Below are 21,664 nucleotides of genomic sequence, written 5' to 3'. Positions count from 1 at the left end.
GGAGATCAATGATGAATTATGAGTCTCCTTCCAGCTTGAGAGAAGAAAATTGTATACAGCGTTGTACACATCTAAGCCATACCTTCTGTCAATGGAGAGGATAAAAAACCTACTTAAAGCATTATTTGTGCATCACAATATGCTCTTAATTCTAAAATATGCTGAATATGTTTATTAAATGTTTTATCCTATTTACATTGGTACCTTCTTTCTTCCACAATGACATGTTGATAATATACTGTTTCTGGGAAAACCCGTTTTTTAGCCCTGAATCAGAGCCAGTGTTAATCCACAGAAAACCCAATGGATGTTTGCTCCAATTCAGCAGTAAAGGACAGGTTTTCCCAGGAGAAAGCAGCCCTGTCTCTTTACTGAGTAAATGGTTTAGGTGGGCATCTTGGATCATGGCTAAATTGGACACTATACTTGAGAATATTTCTAGTGACTTTTTCTCTGTCTTGCATGTGTGTACCAGTTGTGCAGATCTTGAGAATTTTGCACGAGTCCATCTAGAGCTGTGTTGGAACCAAGCAAGATATATTCTGCACAGAGTTGTTTTCTAAGGTCCTTCTCTAGAACAGTGTGTCATCTGTCATAGCATCTGCCAATCCATGTGTTGCAAATAAATGGAGAGCTGTGATTGTTGGAACACATGTTGGTGTTTCAAGTCATTTTGGCTAGACGTTTTCCACAATTTCACCTGGGATGGATCTACACACAGGGGAGAAAATGCTATAAATAAGTCAGAAATTAAATCATTATAGCAAAAGGAAAAAAAGCCGTGATGTAAAATAGCAAAGAACTATTTTTGTTCTCCAGCACCATCTGGTGTTGCATATTTATAATGCACTCAAAGTGCTGTTTGTTTTTTGTTGTTGTTACTAATGTAGCTGATTCTTTGATCTGAAAGAATGATGTGTACAGTGGCGTAGGAAGGGCGGGGCGTAGGGGGCGGGGTGCCCCGCGTTCCAGGGGAGGGGGGATGACACTCGGTGGCCCCTCCCCAAACTGAAACCCACCGCCCAGCACCCTTCTGTACTGCTTTACAGATGGCCAGGGCAGCCCCACAACCCACCGCTCACTCGGCGGCTTGCCCGGTCACCACAGGAGCAGCAGCACCGGCCCGAATGAACTGCGCATGCCCAAATTTCCGGGCATGCCCAGTCCATCCGGGCCAGTGCTGCTGCTCCTGCGGTGACTGAACGAGCTGCTGAGCGAGCGTCGGCTCGTGGGGCTGCCCTGTCTGTGTTGGACACTATACTTGAGAATATTTCTAGTGACTTTTTCTCTGTCTTGCATGTGTGTACCAGTTGTACAGATCTTGAGAATTTGGCACGAGTCCATCTAGAGCTGTGTTGGAACCAAGCAAGATATATTCTGCACAGAGTTGTTTTCTAAGGTCCTTCTCTAAGTTATGGGAATTTGAAAATGATAACATGATATTAATGGGAGACCTAAATGGTGTGACCTCTATTGTACTGGATAGAACTGAAAGAGCAGAGGAAACAAGTTCAGGAAAACTCCCATTGTCCTTTTTTCAACTGATTGAAAACTTAGATCTGTATGATACCTGGAGATTGAAACATCCCACAGAGAGAGATGTCACATACTTTTTGGAAGCAAAAAAATCCGGGGAGAGAATAGATTCTATTTGGATATCTAAAAGACTGACCTTAAAATTGGTAAATGCAGAAATTCTGAACAAATCTGTATCAGATCATAACCCGGTTATGATGAGGATGAAACTCAACAAACAAACTAAAGGGAGATGGAGGCTGAATGACGATATCTATAGAGATGTGCAAAATGTGGAAAGTGTAAAAGGGGAAATGAAAGAATATTTTGAGCTAAATGAAAAAGAAGGTACAGAGGGGGAAATAGTATGGGACGCGAGTAAGGCTTTTCTGAGAGGGATTGGAATGCAATTAATGGGAAAGATAAAGAGGGAAAAGGAAAAAAAGTGTTTCAGAAATTAATAAACAGATTAGGAAGATTGAAAAAGAGATAGTTCAACGCCCAAGAAATGAGGAGTTAGTTCAAAGCCTGAAAATTCTACAATCACATCTGGTGAGTCAAATTAATAAAGAGGTAGAAAATATAATAAAATGGACTAAACAAAAATATTTTGAAGCAGCAAACAAGCCTGGGAAAATGTTATCATGGCTAATTTTGCACCTTCTTGTGATGAATATGTGTCTTTTTAGGCACCAACCCCCTCATAGTTACATTTTTGTACATATTGTTTGGTTGTGGGACCGCACTGCAAAATTCAGACAAGTGCAGATTTTAGGTGTGCTTCGGTTCAGGTATTAGTTCAGGAAGTGTGGATTTGGTTGTTTCTCATTAAAATGCAAAGAAAAACAAATTTCTCCCTGACTCTTATCTGAAACGAACTCCATCCACAAATTCAGTCATAGGACTGAGCCTGTAAGCTAGGGGTGTACAACATACCATTCCAGTCCTATCCCCACATCAGAAATGGGCACAGGGAGTGTTTGCAATGGTGATTCTGCCTGTGCTTTCTCCCCTTCTCCTGGCACAGGGAAAGCTCCTGAGCTCTGGGGTGGCTGGAGGTGACAGCAGGCATTTCAGGGTGGAGCCAAGCAAGGGCCTGTTGCACCTGATTCTGCCTGTGCTTTCTCCCCTTCTCCTCAGTTTATTAAGGGAGAGCCATCAATTTAAATATTGGGACAAAAAGTTTTTACAAGTTAGAGAAAGAATATCTATTAGTCCTCCATCTCTCAGCTACTTGTAGGTGTGTGGGGGTTCGGTGCTGGAGCTTCCCGTGTGTGAGTCTAGGCCACCCACACACGGGATACCAGTTGCAGGGGAAATGCGGCCAGCGTTCCACGTGCGTATTGAGATAATATTTAAAGGGGGGCTCATTTAATTTCACTGCACAAAGGTGGTGTAGTGACAATAAAGGTTTATTATTATATAATTTTTCATCAGCTAACAAAATTCTATAAAATAGCTACCTGGAGAGCCCTGAACTTTAGCCTTGAAAAGCTGGTATATTCCAAGCAACATAAGAGATATCTCTCTTACGCCCACTCTTAAAAAAAAAAAAAAAGATTTCAGAAGGTAAAGTTTTTTTATAAATAAAACTTCCTAGGTTCAAGCAGTCACGAAATTAGAAGACGCCTGCTTCTTGGGAGAAAAGCAATGACAAACCTAGACAGCATCTTAAAAAGCAAAGACATCACCTTGCCGACAAAGGTCCGTATAGTTAAAGCTATGGTTTTCCCAGTAGTAATGTACGGAAGTGAGAGCTGGACCGTAAAGAAGGCTGATCGCCGTAGAATTGATGCTTTTGAATTATGGTGCTGGAGAAGACTCTTGAGAGTCCCATGGACTGCAAGAAGATCAAACCTATCCATTCTCAAAGAAATCAGCCCTGAGTACTCACTAGAAGGACAGATCCTGAAGTTGAGGCTTCAGTACTTTGGCCACCTCATGAGAAGAGAAGAATCCCTGGAAAAGACCCTGATGTTGGGAAAGATGGAGGGCACAAGGAGAAGGGGACGACAGAGGATGAGATGGTTGGACAGTGTTCTCGAAGCTACTAACATGAGTTTGGCCAAACTGCGAGAGGCAGTGAAGGATAGGCGTGCCTGGCGTGCTCTGGTCCATGGGGTCACGAAGAGTCGGACACGACTGAACGACTGAACAACAACAACAAGGTTCAAGCAGGATGAATGAATGGCAAAAGTTTACTTTTTAAAAAGTAATTCTTCAGCAAGGACCCCAGGGTCAATCCCACACCTGCTCCATAAACATGGCTGGATGATTTTGAAAACACTTCACATTAGGTAGCATTATTCTGTAAAGCAGGGCTGACTAATCTTTTTGCCTAAGGCCAACCTTCTATGAACTGCACACCAGCACCAGCACACCAGCATGTGTGTAGCTACAGGCTTGTGGACTCAAAGTGTCCACCCATTCCCACACATATTATGATGCACTCTCTGCCTCTGCTTCATGGGCCAGGTACCATTGGAGCCTGGAAAACACAATGACGGTCACGAATGGTTTTTTTTTTTGGTTTTTTTTTAAATGTGTTTATGGGTATTCTCATTTTCCTACTCATATTGAAATACTGCCCCTTAATGAGGCCAAACTTAGATTCACAAAATGTTTAGGGGTATGCTTACCCTTGCGTCCCCCCAGAAAAAAGCACTGGTGGTCACACAGAGTGAAGGGTTTGAGAGTGTTTACAAAGTGTGGATGGGAAAAGCTGCCTTTCAAGTTCTGCTGGGGCTTTAATAATGAAGTGTGGTTCTACTTACAGCTTGAAAGAAGAAAATATTGTATACTGTACACATCTAAACTAGGCCTCTCCGAAACAGAGTTGACAAAACATGAACAGAGCAGTCCTTGTGTGGATCAACAGCCTTCTAATTCTAAAATTCTAATTCTAAAATATGATACGTGCACGCGTGCGCGCGCACACACACACACACACACGTTGTATTGCCCCTATTATTTGAGGAGATCTGGATAATGTGTTATTGATGCCCATAGCACTTTTCCTCACGGAGCAAATTGGTAACTAATTCTCTTTACTAAGTTAATGGATGTGCTTCTTTCAGCATGACTAAATTGGACGTACTGAAACCTTTTCTCTGGCTTGCATGTGTGTACCAATTGTCCGTATCTTGAAAGATTTGCTGGAGCCCGTCTAAAGCTGTGTAGGAACAAAGAAAGCAAATAGTCCATACACTTAGTTCACGGACCCAGTTTTGTGTTTATTTTTATGGCACTGAGCAATCTCTTTAAAAGCATCATCCCTAAACAAATTTATTAAGAGGGTAAATATTGTTGAACATAGATTAACTTCAGGTAAACATTCATAGGAGTGTGTTGCTTGTCATTTTCTCACCTTTGGCCCCTGAATAATGGTTGTGCAATCAGTGGTGGAGGAACCCTCTCCAGCACCCAGGATGGGGCAGCCTGTATGGAGTGCACATGTGTGGCATCTCGTACAGGCTGTGCACGCGCAGTGACCATATGGGCTGTCACACATGCGCACTCTGTACGGGATGCTGCACATGTGCACTCCGTATGGGCTGCCGCTTGCACAGTGTCCATACAGGCTGCCACATGAGCGGCATCCTGTACGAAGTGCGTATGCCCTTATGGAGTGCGCATGCGTGGCAGCCTGTATGGTTGTGTGGGCAGCGCCCATACAGACTGTGCACACCCTCGGCTGCTCTACAGCTGGGGGGAGGCAGGGGCCATCTTGTCACAGCCCCCCGAGGGCCATGTTTGGCGGCTGCCCCCTCCGTCCCCCACTTTGTATGGCCCTGTGTGTAATTCGAGTGAACTTCTCTGAACTCATATAAAAAAATTGCCTCACAAACATTTTAGATTGATTCCTATTGGAGGTGACAGGCTTTGGGAAGGAAGCATGTAGCTCTGGAAAGGTCCTAGAGCCCTCCAACCTCCTTCCCAGAGCTGGGAAAGCACTAGCTAGGCTTTGGAAAAGAGGAGAGAAGACTCTATGACCCTGTCACAAACCTCCTGCCTCCTGCCCCCCAACCAGCACCTTGCTTACCAGGTTTTGAAAAGGCAGCATGAGGGCTGAGAGGGGGGCATCAAATATTGCTGAGGGCCGCCAAAAAGGCCTTAAGGGCTGCATGTTGGACCACCCTTGTCTGGGAGCCTCCTGCCACAATCCTGCTCTCTGTATGATTAAGCAATACATAATATTCATGTGCAGACTTCATATTTCAAATGTGCTGCAAGCAAAAAGGAAAACATCATATTCTGAGTGAATAATGTGGATGAGATCCCACTGGTCCAACAAGCGCTTGTGGATAAGTATAGCAAAAGGGGAGGGAATGAAAAATACAACATGACCATGAGAAATCCTCCAGTCTATCACAAATACTATACCCCTCTCCCTGCATACGTTCTTTGAGGAGGTATAATCTAAAGGACACCATTGGCAGGAATGGATAGAAGGACAACTATGTTCAGTTGGCTCTACTCATTCCTGGGAGGCAGTGCTGTGAATGACAGTACTTTCTGTTGGACTGTACCCTGTGGGGCTCTGCAGAGCCCTATACTGTACTCCCAACCCCACACACTCTATACTGGCCTTTGGCAGCTATGGTATTTCATTTTGGTGGATCCGTCTCTTTTGCTGAATTTATACTGCATTGTTCCAATTGTAACCATCTGACTTGTTTTAAAATTGTATTGGTTTTATCTGTTTGTAGAACTGTATTCTGTACTGTTGCAATCTACCCATTGTAGTCTGAAAGAGGCAACACGTAGACCGATGAATAATGGGCACAATTATATCTTTATAAGTTGCAGCAGAGTAATAATAGTTGTACAATCTGAGTACAGTAACTGAATACATCCGGTGAGACAGCGTTCCGGATAAATAAACTGTTTTGACGTGGTCTTCTTCAGTACATAGCTATAAAGAATAACAATATATATATATGACTAATTGTATGAAGGACAGTGACCAGTATAAACAAGAGTCCAAATAGTCCAGAATAATATTAAGAGAAATAAGAATATCATACCTTAATGTACATACATCTTCTCTGGAGCAGTGGTCATACCCATATGTAACCACTACTGCCTAACATAGGAAATAAAGAGCCTAATATATAAACACAAACTGAGCCACAGGTGATTCTCTAGTAAATTATGGAGCAATGAGACATTTAAAGCAACAGAACCTCAGAAATGATCCTCAGAATTAAACAAATATAATAGTAAGATCAAATAAAGCAATTCAGATCTAATTCCGAGTTCAACCCTCCTGGGTGAAGAGTCTTAAACAAGAAAATAGACTGTGATTCCTTTTGTCTTAGTCATTTTACACAGTCACATCTGGTATTGACATTCCTCCTATTGATCCACAGAACTGTGAAACGCAAATCTGAATCTGAGTGATTATGAGATAAAAAATGTTCAACCAAGGGTGCTTCCAAGACCGCATTTCTGATCGGTGTTCACCTATGCGTGTACCCACCGACCAAATGGTTGATCCTATATAAAATAAATTGCATGGACACCGAATTAAGTAAACAACCTCTTTTGTTTGACAAGTACTGAAATGATTAATGGTGAACTTAAACCTTGTCTTCTCATTATAGATAAACTTGGCTTGCAAGGCCAGGGGGCAAGAGGGACATTGGCCACATCTGAAATATCCCATGGGGCCAGAAAAAATACGAGTACGTGATGGGTTATTAACATCAGTATGAACCAAGAGGTCCTTAAGGCAATTAGTACATTTAAGTCCTATTAAAGGAAATTCTAGGCACCCTGCACATTCCAAAGAATGTGCCAGTGCTTCCGAATCAATCTAATAATTCTGTCTGTGTATGGTGAATGAGCCTGTAATCCTACCAGGTCTGTTAGGTGAATTTATTCTTTTGGCAATCTACCCATTGGCAGACCAACTCTGTGTTTCAAAGATGCATGCAGGTGGGACAGGAAGGCTTGCAACATCAACCTTCCTGTGTGGAAATCCCTTGCAGATGACTGCAGTGCCTAGAGGCAGACAGGTTGTGCATCCATAGCAGTGACCAGAGGAAGAATGAGCTGTAGGTGGGGTGCAGAGAGACATCTTGTTCTTCAAATTATCTACTTCTAGGCCTTCTCAAAGCCCATGCATACGCTCCGCCTTTCCAATCATGCTTAACAAGTCAATAATGATTTGCTAAGGAAGAGTCATCAGTTTAAATATTGAGAGTGTTTAAACAAATTCTCATCAGCTGACAGAATGCTATAGAAGAGCTGCCTGGAGAGCTCTGAATACCGGCCATAAAAAGCTGAAATACTCCACGCTGCAGAAAATATCTCCTTCTCCTTGTCTCTCTTTGATTCTTAAAAGAAAAGGTAGGTTTGTTGTAAATAAATCTTTCCAGGTTAAACCAGGGCTACTAAATGACAAACAACAAGCCTACTCCTTCTTGCATGAGTTCTGAGGCGGAACAATGTATTTCACCAGTTGCATGAAAACTCTTGTCAGAATTCATTACCTTTTCTGGTGTCACTAGAGATTAATAGCTATTTTGAGGGGACTGAATGTCCAGGTTTCGAGGAAAGAAACTCCTTTAAGATGAACATTGGGTTGTATCCATAGCTGCTCCTCTTTTCAGGCAACCGACTTCTGCTTGGGCACTGGCTGGAGGGCTTTCTAGAGCACAACGTGGAAACAGGGAGGGAAGGGGAAGGTGACCTCCTATTGTGGAAGTGGAATCCTGCTCATTCAGCATTGGATACAACACTTGATTTATTCATAGGAAAAGCAAAAGGCGTTATTTTTCTTGTTTACATTGTACAGTATGTACTATTTTGTACATAGAATGTTTTCTGCCAAATACTTGTTGCATTTCTTAGCAATGCAACCCAAGAAGCATATGGATAATTAATTAGAAGTGATTTTCAGGCTTAATTGCACTTTATTTGTTTATCAATATTAAGTGCTCTCTTTTATTGTTATTTTTTATATACTGAAATACTGTAGTTATAAACCACTCCTTCACCTAATATATCACAAGGTGGTATATCCTGATTTAGTGTGTTAGATGGAGTATGTCCTCCCAATTTCTGGAAGCATTTTCCCCCATACAGAGAGGATTTTTCCTGTTTCTGCCTCATTCCTCTGGTATCTTGGGATTTCTTTATGATTACAGTGGAGAAGTCTAGGGAGCCCAGTCTCAGATAAAAGGGTTGTGTTGCCAATTTTTGTGCTTGGAAAGGACATGAGTGGAGGCACTGACAAGAAGCCTTGTGGGATTGATCAAGAGCTGAGAAGGAATTTGCAAGAGTTCCCAACAGACAACAGTCTTTCATTTCCCCTGGATCCATTTCCAGTGGGAAGTGTTTTGCTTCCTTCCCACCTCCCCTGAGTACAAGAATGAGTGTCAGGATGGCAGCAATGACTATGATGCCAGACAGCATAAAGTGAGGCCAAGGGCTGCTATTTTGCATGCTGCGCACATGCACTCGAGATGCTAGGCATAAATAAGTAAAATAAAATGTACGAAATATGAAAGCTGTACCCCATCCCAGAGCCTATTTGGATGAAGGGCAACTTAAAAATATGTGGAGACAGTCAGGGAACACTTGGGGCCAGGGGGCCGGCTCCACATTGCGGCTGGCCGAACCAGATGTAAACCTTGGTGACTCCACACTCTCCCAATTGCTATGTGAACAAGAGAGATGACAGGACTAGAGGGAAAGGCAGTCAAAGGGGAGGCTGGGGGATGCATCAGAGACCATTAGCCTGGGGTCTCCATGCTCCCACAGCTGCTATATAATCCAGGCAAACAGTGAAGTCAACAAGGGAAGACTAAGGAGAGGGAAACAATGGAGTCATGGTGAGAGAGTTCCCTAGTGCCGACTTATTGTGCAGGTGTGGTGCTGTGGTCTAAACCATAGCTGTCAACTTTCCCTTTTTTTGCAATGGGAAATGACGCTGGAATAAGGGAATTTCCCGCAAAAAAGGGAAAGTTGACAGCTATGGTCTAAACCACTGAGTCTCTTGGGCTTGCCGATCGGAAGGTCAGCAGTTTGAATCCCCATGACGAAGTGGGCTCTGTCCCAGCTCCTGCCAATCTAGCAGTTCAAAAGCACACCAGTGCAAGTAGATAAATAGGTACCGCTGTGGCAGGAAGGCAAATGGTGTTTTCGTGCACTCTGGTTTCCACCACAGTGTTCTGTTGTGCTAGCCACATGACCCGGAAAGCTGTCTGTGGACAAATGCCAGCTCCCTTGGCCTGAAAGCAAGATGAGTGCCACAACCCCATAGTCACCTTTGACTGGATTTAACTGTCCGGGGGGGGGGGGCTTTACCTTACCTTTCCCTTTCCCTTGCTGGGCAGAGTAAGCACAGTAGCAAGGTGGGTTAGAAGCCCCATCCTTGTGTCTGGAGAGAGGCTCTCTCAGGAATGAGGAAAGATCAGATGAAGAAGAATTAAAGGACAGTGGGAGGGCAAAATAGTAAAGGACTGGGGTGAGTTGAAAGCAGCACCATTAAAAAAATGGAATTATAGGAAGGGGGAAAATGTTTTGTTGCATTGATGCTGAGCCAAGTTTCTGTTCCTTAAATGATGGACCTTTATGTCACTCACCTCTAATGGAAGGGAGGCATAGGATTGTGCAGAAAGACTTCACAAAACAACTTCTCTATTTCCTTGTGATTTCCCATTTTAGCGTAACAGTGGGAACTGTGCTCTCCTCTTTATTCTTATACAGGCAACCATTGCAATGGAACCAGCTGAGAAATACGTTTTCAAACACAAAGAATACTATTTCCCTGCAGATGTTACTTCACCAGAGTACATAGATTCCCTGGAAGATTTTGAAATCAGAGACAGTGACGTATTTGTAGTCACTTATCCAAAGTCAGGTAAAAGTGGAAACATTTTCATAAGAAGAACCAGATTTTACCAGACTCCATTAATAGTTTGGTATTAAACTTGGTCACGCTTATTTATTTATTTTTTTTTAATAGACTTTTTTATTACACAATAAAAATACATATTACATATTGCATGTTACATAATATAAGTTACATATTGCCTATTGCATATATTAATATACCAAAAGAGAGAAAAAGAAGGAAAAAAAACAAGATACAAAGGGAAAAGAAAAAGGAAGAAAAAGGGAAAAGAGAAAGAGAGGAGAAAAAAGAAAGATTTTGCTAGGATCTACCACGACCTAAGCAAACAAAATTAAGTTACAATTAAAATTTCAGTAAATGACTTCCACTGCTGAATACAACGTTTCATAGTAATAAAGTCTTAAATTTCATCTGTCATTCTTTACTACCATCAGTTTATATATATCAATTTGTATATTTTCTACTTTTATCTCCATATACATTCTAATACCAACACTTAATTATTCTAAACATAACCAATATCTTTCATTTGCTCCTTGTCTACCTAGATACTTATTAAGACATTTCCATTGTTTTTGAATTGTGTTATTCGATTTTTGTCTTATCACCTCAGTCAATTTTGCAAGTTCCAAATATTCAGACAACTTGCTCTTCCCCACTGCCTCATTTATTCTCATTTATAGGAACAATATGGACTCAAAATATTTTGAGCTTGATTTATCATGAAGGTCATCGAGATGGAACAGAAAAAGTCAACTTACTAGACAGGGTTCCATGGCTGGAGTACAAGGACCCCAATGCAGATTACGTCAATCGACCATCACCTCGTCTCTTTGTTTCCCATCTACCATATTACTTAGTACCAAAGGGATTAAGGAATGGAAGAGCAAAAGTAGGCATTTCATTATCAGATTAAATGTTTGTCTTGCCTTACTTTACACTACAACCTCATTTTCCATTGATATTTCTCAGTTCCATTGACATTTCTTAGTTTCAACAAACCTCAGTTCCTTTGTCAATATGAATGAAAACAGGGCTTGAAACTGATTCCCATGATTCCTAAACAGCATGGACATCTATCTTCTATCTAGGTCCAGTTATTTGGGTTAAAACACCCCTGCAGTGAGTTGAAGAGGTCTGCCCTGAACTAGCATTGCTGCAATGAGATTTCCAGGAGTTATAGATAACTATAATATAATAACTATAGAAGCACAGCGAAACAGACAATAGCAAGCAATAAGACTGGCAATTATAAGCAGCAAATTAGGATGGTTCAAGCTCCAAACTGACAAGATAGGAAAGTAAGGATCATGCCAGCCTCTTTTTAGGACGCAGTGTCCCTTCAAAGGCCCTTTCCTTGGTTTAGCTCACAGTCCTCTAGACTTGGTTGGACTTCAACTCCCACCAAAGTTAGCCAGGAATCATGACAGTTGTAGTCCAGCAACAGTTAGTGTGCCAAAATTTCCCAAAAGGATGATGTGCATAACAGAAAAAAACCAGAGAATATTGCGAGAATAGCCAGGTATGAGAGAACAATCTCATTGCTAGCAATATCTATCTCATCATTGGGAGAGTTAAGTCAAATAGAATTTGTTATTATTCCTGCAGGTTGTTTATGTGGCCAGAAACCCAAAGGATGTTTTGGTTTCTTATTATCATTTTGCCAAAGCTGCATGCTCACTAGAAAAAGTAGAAGACTTTGGGATTTTCATGGAGAGGTTTTTGGCTGGAAAGGGTAAGAATTATTTGCCACTCTAAATGTTGCGTATTAAATAACATATTCTGTCAGCCAGGTAAAGTAATGTTATTGGTCAATTTGAAGAGTACAATCACAATCCACAGCCTGATTGGGTCCCGCCGGAAAGTTTGAATATTATTGGTTCCCGCTAAAATGTATCTTTTCCCCCTGTCCCAATGTGTCTATAAATAGAGCTTTCCCTACACCCTATTCCCCAGTCTTGTCTTATCCCTTATAATAAAGAGCTGTTCACTAAGAAGTGTTGCTGGACTTATTGCTACCAGAACCCACGACACAACACTAAAACAATTCATTTTTGTCCCTTCAACTCTGTCCCCCTTTGAAAACAGATAAAACAATCTGTATGTATGGTAAGGAATGTCTGATGCTGTTAGTTGCTCTGAGTCATAACTGATTTCCCACATGCCTCAGTAATACAGAATGTCTCTAACTAAATAAACTACAGCAAACAAGTTTACACCACTGTGAATTTTTATTATGATTTAATGGTTTATACCACTGCTGGTTCTTAAACTGGTTCCTTTAAATTGTTTTAATTGAATTTCTATGACTGTTACGATGTTTTCAGAAAATAATCTGCTCTACATTTATGACAGATTAATTTCTCTCCTATCAGTATTTGCAAGTTCATGGCTGGACCACCTGGAAGGCTGGTATGCTCACAGAGATGATTTCAATATTCTATTTCTTACCTATGAGGAAATGAAGAAGGTAAGGTGTCAAAATGTTATTCAAACTGTTACTAAACAACCATCAAAACCCACCTTTACAAAACAGAGGAAGAAAGCAATGTGAATATTCAAATGCCCTGGCTGAAGGAGATTCTGTGTCTCCCTTATATCTGGCCAATTATTAGCACGCACTCTGAGTGAGCTGATCATGTGGCACTGAAACCTTCATGAATTCATACAATCAATTTTAAACAGCTCCAGAAATCAAAATGCCCCGCATTATTATTAACTGATTTCAAAACAGAGCTTAGTCCTGGTTGAAACAGATTCACAAATCAAGCACTGCCATGCCGCTGTCAGTCAGGAATGTCTAGAGTGAGGAATTTACTCTTCATTGGCAAAAATGCGTTTACAAGTTAGGCAAAGAATATCTATCAGTCCTCCATCTCTCAGCTACTTGTAGGTGTGCACTGGATGAAGCATTTGCCCCCAACCTCGGTTTATGTACCTCCCCTATCCAAGCAGGCAATGACTCAGCTTGCATGTAACCTTCTGCTCCTCCCACTTCAATCCTCTTCTGGACCTGGAAATTGGAAGAACACAATAAGTGGGAGCAGCAGGAGGAGGAGGCATGAAAGCCCTTAACATTCCAGCAGCTTGACCTGCCTCTCCCTCCTCCTGCGCCTGGTCTTCCCTCTCCAATCCTGCCTCTCACTCTTGTCTCCCAGCTGTTGCAGATTCCCCCAGTTCAGTCCCCAACCCACCTTCTCCTGGTGCCCACTCATCAGAATCCAGCCACCGCTCCTCAGTGTCCAGTCAAGCCTCTGACAAGCACCAAATAAAATAAATGACAGCACGGGGCTCTTCAAGCCAGGCACCCTTTTAAAAGGCACACAATCTTTGTATGCAATGGTTTTTCCAACCAAAGTTAATTTTTGACACAGTCTTTCTTCAGGGAAAAACAATGTCTTCTGACTTCGGTAGAGACTTAGGACTCAACTACATTAGTAAAGAAACAACAAATTGAATGTATTTTAAACATGCAATACCAGGTGGCGCCAGAGAGCAGGAATTGTTTAAAATGACATTTCCCATAGGATCCCCCCCCCCTTCAGTTAAAAAGGTAAAGGTAAAGGACCCCTGACCGTTGAGTCCAGTTGCGGACGACTCTGGGGTTGCGGCGTTCATCTCGCTTTACTGGCTGAGGGAGCCGGCATTTGTCCGCAGACAGTTTTTCCGGGTCATGTGGCCAGCATGACTAAGCCGCTTCTGGCGAAACCAGAGCAGCGCACGGAAACGCCATTTACCTTCCTGCCAGAGCAGTACCTATTAATCTACTTGCATTTATTTATAGCGGTTTCCCCCCTGTGTTTAGATCCACCCATAAGCAACAGCCTGCTTAGAAACCACTAAAGCTTTACTTGAGTGTTCAATGCAAACAGTTCAAAACCCCAATTTAGCTGCTGCATCCCCTCCTCCTATCTCCTCCTTTCTAAAATGCTATCCAGTCTGATATTAACAACCATCAAAACTCACCTTTACAAAATGGAGGAAGGAAGCAATATGATTATTCAAGTGCCCTCAGCTGCTGCTTCCCCTGCTAGTCTCATCCCCTTTCTAAAGGTTTTTTAAAAAGCCCAGGAGGCCATGGACTCAGGAGCAGCTTTTCAGGCTCTAGACTGAAAACAATGCACTGAAAGCATTTCCCCTGAGGGATTATGGGGCTGATAATATAGTGTTATGATCCCAAGCAAGATATATCATTTCACAAGCCCTCTGATGCCAAGGGGAGATGTCACAGAACCTTCCTTGTGTCTGGGATGGGAGTATTTATTTATTTATTTATTTAGGGTGGCTCACAGAGCAAAATCAGCAATAAAAGTACAATATAAAACAATGGCAATTACTGAAAACTAGGCAAATAGAAATGCAGGCTGCTTGTTCCCCCTGCTTATTATCCTGCCTGTTCCATGATTTTTAGTCACTAGCCTGTCAGGTTTCTCAATTGTGGATGGCCTGACATCAAAACCACATTCCATTTCAGGATCTGAGAAGCTGTGTATTGAAAATATGCAACTTCCTGGGAAAGAGATTGACTGAAAAGGAGGTGGATGCTGTTGTGGATCAGTCTACATTTAATAAAATGAAAGCAGATCCCAGGGCAAACTATGGCTCCTTGCCACCAGAGTTAATGGACTACAGCAAAGGACATTTTCTTCGCAAAGGTAGATCAATGTCATGGACTGGCTGGACGCAGAGGAGTGGCGGGAGACACCAGCTGGGGAACCCCTGAGAGAACCCTCAGGAGAAGAAGGCTCAGAGCCAGGGAATTGGTGGTGGGATGACAATGAGTGGTCATAGAGAGAAGAGGGAGCAGACTTGGAGGAAGAGATATTGGAAGCTGAAGAGCTAGTAGGGTTTAGTGAGCAGGAAGAGGCTATGGTAGTCCAGAATCAGAGGCAGAAGCATAGGCTGGGGGGGGGGCAAGGGGCAGATAAGCCAAGGGGGTTCCCTTCCCTGCTGTGAGCAGTTCCCCTCCCCCCTGATTTCTAGAACCCATAGAGGAATGAAGAGAGCGGAACACAGACAGACAGGGCAACAGTCTGAGATTTCTTGGGAAGGACATGTGGGAGGAGGAGACTTAGAAAGCTGTGGGAAAGTGGGGATCTTTAGTCCTTGCAATTGCCTCATTGGGGCAAGAGCTACCAGGAAGAATTGCTGTGCTCGCTTGGCCTGAGCTATTTTGTTTCTTTAAATAAAGAGTTAACTTCACTGATATTTGTGAGCTATTGCTAATCTGATCCCAACACCCACTCTGACAGTCTGTGGCAGTTGAACCGAGCTGGTGGTGCTTCAAGAATCTTCAACAAATTCACCCAGCAGCTACTCTGACATGCAATGGGCAACACATGAAGATGGTTTCATTTTCTCAGTCTTCCCTTAAACTGTCATATTCTGCCAGTGGCATAGCATGGGTTGCTGGTGCCTGGGCCGGTGCACGTGTTGCACCCCCCTGGTGGACTGGGCAACTGGAGTGGGGGCACGCCTCAGGGAGGTACGTGTGGAGGATGAACAGAGCTTGTCTGCACCCACCTACCTGAGCTCCCAGGGCTCAGTGCAGGGGTCAGCAACCTTTTTCAGCCTTGGGCCGGTCCATCGTCCCTCAGACCATGTGGTGGGCTAGACTATATTTTGAAGGGAAAAAATGAACGAATTCCTATGCCCCACAAATAACCCAGAGATGCATTTTAAATAAAAGCACACATTCTACTCATTTAAAAACACGCTGGTTCCCGGACCATCCGTGGGCCGGATTGAGAAGGCGATTGGGCTGCATCCGGCCCATGGGGCTCAGGTTGCCTACTCCTGGCTCAGTGCCTGTCATGGGTGTGTTTGATTGTGCCCCCTCAAAGATGTGCACCCAGGACCACAGTTCCCCTGGTCTCCCCATGCTACACATCTGGATTCTGCTGTTTCCTAATGTTGCTGTTCTATTACGTACTTCCATCAGTAGTATGGAAACCTTTTTCACTTCAGGGCCACATTCTCTCGTGAGGCAGGCATCCAAGGGCCAGATGGCAGTGGCACATGGGGCCAGAGGACCAACAAATAGAGCACCGAATGCTATCCTTGCATTTGTAGAGTAGCCTGCATTCAAGCCACACACAAAACTAGAGGCTTCTACATATACACCTGCACACCTCAATTCGCCTTCCAGGAAGGAACAGACACTCTCACAAGTTTTTCAGGCATTTTCTGAAAATCCAGAGTTATAGATATCTATTTGACCACCACAGTTTGTTTGTTTCCTTTCTTTCTGCATCCTGTGCCAGGCACTGTTGGAGACTGGAAGAACATGATGACAGTCGCACAAAGTGAAAGGTTTGACAGCGTTTTTAAGGAGCGAATGGAAAAGCTGCCCATCAAGTTCTGCTGGGAGATCAATGATGAATTATGAGTCTCCTTCCAGCTTGAGAGAAGAAAATTGTATACAGCGTTGTACACATCTAAGCCATACCTTCTGTCAATGGAGAGGATAAAAAACCTACTTAAAGCATTCTTTGTGCATCACAATATGCTCTTAATTCTAAAATATGCTGTATATGTTTATTAAAAAAAATTCCTATTTACATTGGTACCTCTTTCTTCCACAATGACATGTTGATAATATACTGTTTCTGGGAAAACCCGTTTTTTAGCCCTGAATCAGAGCCAGTGTTAATCCACAGAAAACCCAATGGATGTTTGCTCCAATTCAGCAGTAAAGGTCAGGTTTTCCCAGGAGAAAGCAGCCCTGTCTCTTTACTGAGTAAATGGTTTAGGTGGGCATCTTGGATCATGGCTAAATTGGACACTATACTTGAGAATATTTCTAGTGACTTTTTCTCTGTCTTGCATGTGTGTACCAGTTGTACAGATCTTGAGAATTTTGCACGAGTCCATCTAGAGCTGTGTTGGAACCAAGCAAGATATATTCTGCACAGAGTTGTTTTCTAAGGTCCTTCTCTAGAACAGTGTGTCATCTGTCATAGCATCTGCCAATCCATGTGTTGCAAATAAATGGAGAGCTGTGATTGTTGGAAGACATGTTGGTGTTTCAAGTCATTTTGGCTAGACTTTTTCCACAATTTCACCTGGGATGGATCTACACACAGGGGAGAAAATGCTATAAATAAGTCAGAAATTAAATCATTATAGCAAAAGGAAAAAAAGCCGTGATGTAAAATAGCAAAGAACTATTTTTGTTCTCCAGCACCATCTGGTGTTGCATATTTATAATGCACTCAAAGTGCTGTTTGTTTTTTGTTGTTGTTACTAATGTAGCTGAGTCCTTGATCTGAAAGAATGATGTGTGCAGTGGCGTAGGAAGGGCGGGGCGTAGGGGGCGGGGTGCCCCGCGTTCCAGGGGAGGGGGGATGACACTCGGTGGCCCCTCCCCAAACTGAAACCCACCGCCCAGCACCCTTCTGTACTGCTTTACAGATGGCCAGGGCAGCCCCACAACCCACCGCTCACTCGGCGGCTTGCCCGGTCACCACAGGAGCAGCAGCACCGGCCCGAATGAACTGCGCATGCCCAAATTTCCGGGCATGCCCAGTCCATCCGGGCCAGTGCTGCTGCTCCCGCAGTGACTGAACGAGCTGCTGAGCGAGCGTCGGCTCGTGGTGCTGCCCTGTCTGTGTTGCTTTATGAACAGGGCAGCCCCACGACCCGCCGCTCGCTTGGCAGCTCGCCCGGTCACTGCGGGAGCAGCAGCGCCGGCCCAGATGGACTGGGCATGCACGGCATTTCCGCGCATGCGCAGTCGGTCCGATGTTGTGATGTCACGACGCCCCCATCCCCAGGGGGGTGCCTCCGCACTGCTGCCCCGGGCAGCCAAAAGGCTGCCTCCGCTGCTGGATGTGTGGCCCATACTTTGAGATGAGCAGTGCTTTGTTGTTGTTGTTCAGTCGTTCAGTCGTGTCCGACTCTTCGTGACCCCATGGACCAGAGCACGCCAGGCACACCTATCCTTCACTGCCTCTCGCAGTTTGGCCAAACTCATGTTAGTAGCTTCGAGAACACTGTCCAACCATCTCATCCTCTGTCGTCCCCTTCTCCTTGTGCCCTCCATCTTTCCCAACATCAGGGTCTTTTCCAGGGAGTCTTCTCTTCTCATGAGGTGGCCAAAGTACTGGAGCCTCAACTTCAGGATCTGTCCTTCTAGTGAGCACTCAGGGCTGATTTCTTTGAGAATGGATAGGTTTGATCTTCTTGCAGTCCATGGGACTCTCAAGAGTCTCCTCCAGCACCATAATTCAAAAGCATCAATTCTTCGGCGATCAGCCTTCTTTATGGTCCAGCTCTCACTTCCGTACATTACTACTGGGAAAACCATAGCTTTAACTATACGGACCTTTGTCGGCAAGGTGATGTCTTTGCTTTTTAAGATGCTGTCTAGGTTTGTCATTGCTTTTCTCCCAAGAAGCAGGCGTCTTCTAATTTCGTGACTGCTGTCACCATCTGCAGTGATCGTGGAACCCAAAAAAGTGAAATCTCTCACTGCCTCCATTTCTTCCCCTTCTATTTGCCAGGAGGTGATGGGACCAGTGGCCATGATCTTAGTTTTTTTGATGTTGAGCTTCAGACCATATTTTGCGCTCTCCTCTTTCACCCTCATTAAAAGGTTCTTTAATTCCTCCTCACTTTCTGCCATCAAGGTAGTGTCATCAGCATATCTGAGGTTGTTGATATTTTTTCCGGCAATCTTAATTCCGGTTTGGGATTCATCCAGTCCAGCCTTTCGCATGATGAATTCTGCATATAAGTTAAATAAGCAGGGAGACAATATACAGCCTTGTCGTACTCCTTTCCCAATTTTGAACCAATCAGTTGTTCCATATCCAGTTCTAACTGTAGCTTCTTGTCCCACATAGAGATTTCTCAGGAGACAAATGAGGTGATCCGGCACTCCCATTTCTTTAAGAACTTGCCATAGTTTGTTGTGGTCGACACAGTCAAATGCTTTTGTGTAGTCAATGAAGCAGAAGTAGATGTTTTTCTGGAACTCTCTAGCTTTCTCCATAATCCAGCGCATGTTTGCAATTTGGTCTCTGGTTCCTCTGCCCCTTCGAAATCCAGCTTGCACTTCTGGGAGTTCTCGGTCCACATACTGCTTAAGCCTGCCTTGTAGAATTTTAAGCATAACCTTGCTAGCGTGTGAAATGAGTGCAATTGTGCGGTAGTTGGAGCATTCTTTGGCACTGCCCTTCTTTGGGATTGGGATGTAGACTGATCTTCTCCAATCCTCTGGCCACTGCTGAGTTTTCCAAACTTGCTGGCATATTGAGTGTAGCACCTTAACAGCATCATCTTTTAAAATTTTAAATAGTTCAGCTGGAATATCATCACTTCCACTGGCCTTGTTGTTAGCCAGGCTTTCTAAGGCCCATTTGACTTCACTCTCCAGGATGTCTGGCTCAAGGTCAGCAACCACATTTCCTGGGGTGTATGAGACCTCCATATCTTTCTGGTATAATTCCTCTGTGTATTCTTGCCACCTCTTCTTGATGTCTTCTGCTTCTGTTAGGTCCTTTCCACTTTTGTCCTTAATTGTGGTAATCTTTGTACTAAATCTTCCTTTCATATCTCCAATTTTCTTGAACAAATCTCTGGTTTTCCCCATTCTGTTATTTTCCTCTATTTCTTTGCATTGCTCGTTTAGAAAGGCCCTCTTGTCTCTCCTTGCTATTCTTTGGAAATCTGCATTCAATTTCCTGTATCTTTCACGATCTCCCTCGCATTTTGCTTGCCTTCTCTCCCCCGCTATTTGTAAGGCCTCATTGGACAGCCACTTTGCTTTCTTGCATTTCTTTTTCATTGGGATGGTTTTCGTTGCTGTCTCCTGTATAATGTTACGAGCCTCCATCCACAGTTCTTCAGGCACTCTATCCACCAAATCTAAATCCTTAAACCTGTTCTTCACTTCAACTGTGTATTCATAAGGGATTTGATTTAGATTGAATCTTACTGGCCCAGTGGTTTTTCCTACTTTCTTCAGTTTAAGCTGGAATTTTGCTATAAGAAGCTGGTGATCTGAGCCACAGTCAGCTCCAGGTCTTGTTTTTGCTGAGTGTATAGAGCTTCTCCATCTTTGGCTGCAGAGAATATAATCAATCTGATTTCGATGTTGCCCATCTGGTGAAGTCCATGTGTAGAGTCGTCTCTTGTGTTGTTGGAAAAGAGTGTTTGTGATGACCAGCTTGTTCTCTTGACAGAACTCTATTAGCCTTTGCCCTGCTTCATTTTGAACTCCAAGGCCAAACTTGCCAGTTGTTCCTTTTATCTCTTGACTCCCTACTTTAGCATTCCAATCCCCTATAATGAGAAGAACATCCTTCTTTGGTGTCATTTCTATAAGATGTTGTAAGTCTTCATAGAACTGATCAATTTCAGTTTCTTCAGCACTGGTAGTTGGTGCATAAACTTGGATTACTGTGATGTTAAAAGGTCTGCCCTGGATTCGTATCGAGATCATTCTATCATTTTTGAAATTGCATCCCAGTACAGCTTTCGCCACTCTTTTGTTGACTATGAGGGCCACTCCATTTCTTTTACGGGATTCCTGCCCACAGTAGTAGATATGATAGTCATCCGAACTGAATTCGCCCATTCCTGTCCATTTTAGTTCACTGATGCCTAGGATGTCAATGTTTATTCTTGCCATCTCATTTTTTACCACATCCAGCTTTCCAAGGTTCATGGTTCTTACATTCCAGGTTCCTATGCAATACTTTTCTTTACAGCATTGGACTTTCCTTTCACTTCCAGGCATATCAGCAACTGAACGTCCTTTCGGCTTTGGCCCAGCCGCTTCATCAGCTCTGGATCTACTTGTACTTGTCCTCCGCTCTTCCCCAGTAGCATGTTGGACGCCTTCTGACCTGAGGGGCTCATCTTCCAGCGTCATATCTTTTATATGCCTGTTGTCTTTGTCCATGGAGTTTTCTTGGCAGGGATACTGGAGTGGCTTGCCAGTTCCTTCTCCAGGTGGATCACGTTTGGTCCAAACTCTCCACTATGACCTGTCCTTCTTGACCTGTCCATAGCTTCCCTGAGTAATTCAAGCCCCTTCGCCACGACAAGGCAGTGATCCATGAAGGGGTGAGCAGTGCTTATTTTCTTTTAAAAAAATGTTTAGGGGTATTCTCATTTTGACTCAAGCAAATCACCATTTTATAGTTCAAATTGGGGAAAATAAATACAGTAAACGGACAAAAGTACAATGATTCACAAAATGTTTGGGGGTTTATGTACCCTTGTGTCCCCCCAGAAAAAAACACACTAGAGATGAGGAACTTGTGACGCACATAG

General features: G+C 43.4%; 1 protein-coding gene across 1 annotated transcript; it reads left to right on the top strand.

Moving 5' to 3' along the window:
• Positions 1-10,245: 10,245 nt before the first annotated feature.
• Positions 10,246-16,913, top strand: LOC117043699 (amine sulfotransferase-like). Its single transcript, XM_033143658.1, has 6 exons — positions 10,246-10,387; positions 11,065-11,273; positions 11,990-12,116; positions 12,757-12,851; positions 14,856-15,036; positions 16,645-16,913. Exons 1-6 carry the CDS (start codon positions 10,246-10,248, stop codon positions 16,767-16,769), a joined length of 879 nt encoding a protein of 292 aa, XP_032999549.1. The 3' UTR covers positions 16,770-16,913.
• Positions 16,914-21,664: the final 4,751 nt, after the last annotated feature.

This window comes from Lacerta agilis, chromosome 3, assembly GCF_009819535.1.
Source record: "Lacerta agilis isolate rLacAgi1 chromosome 3, rLacAgi1.pri, whole genome shotgun sequence".
NCBI lineage: Eukaryota > Metazoa > Chordata > Lepidosauria > Squamata > Lacertidae > Lacerta > Lacerta agilis.
This window is presented reverse-complemented; position numbering and strand designations above follow the sequence as displayed.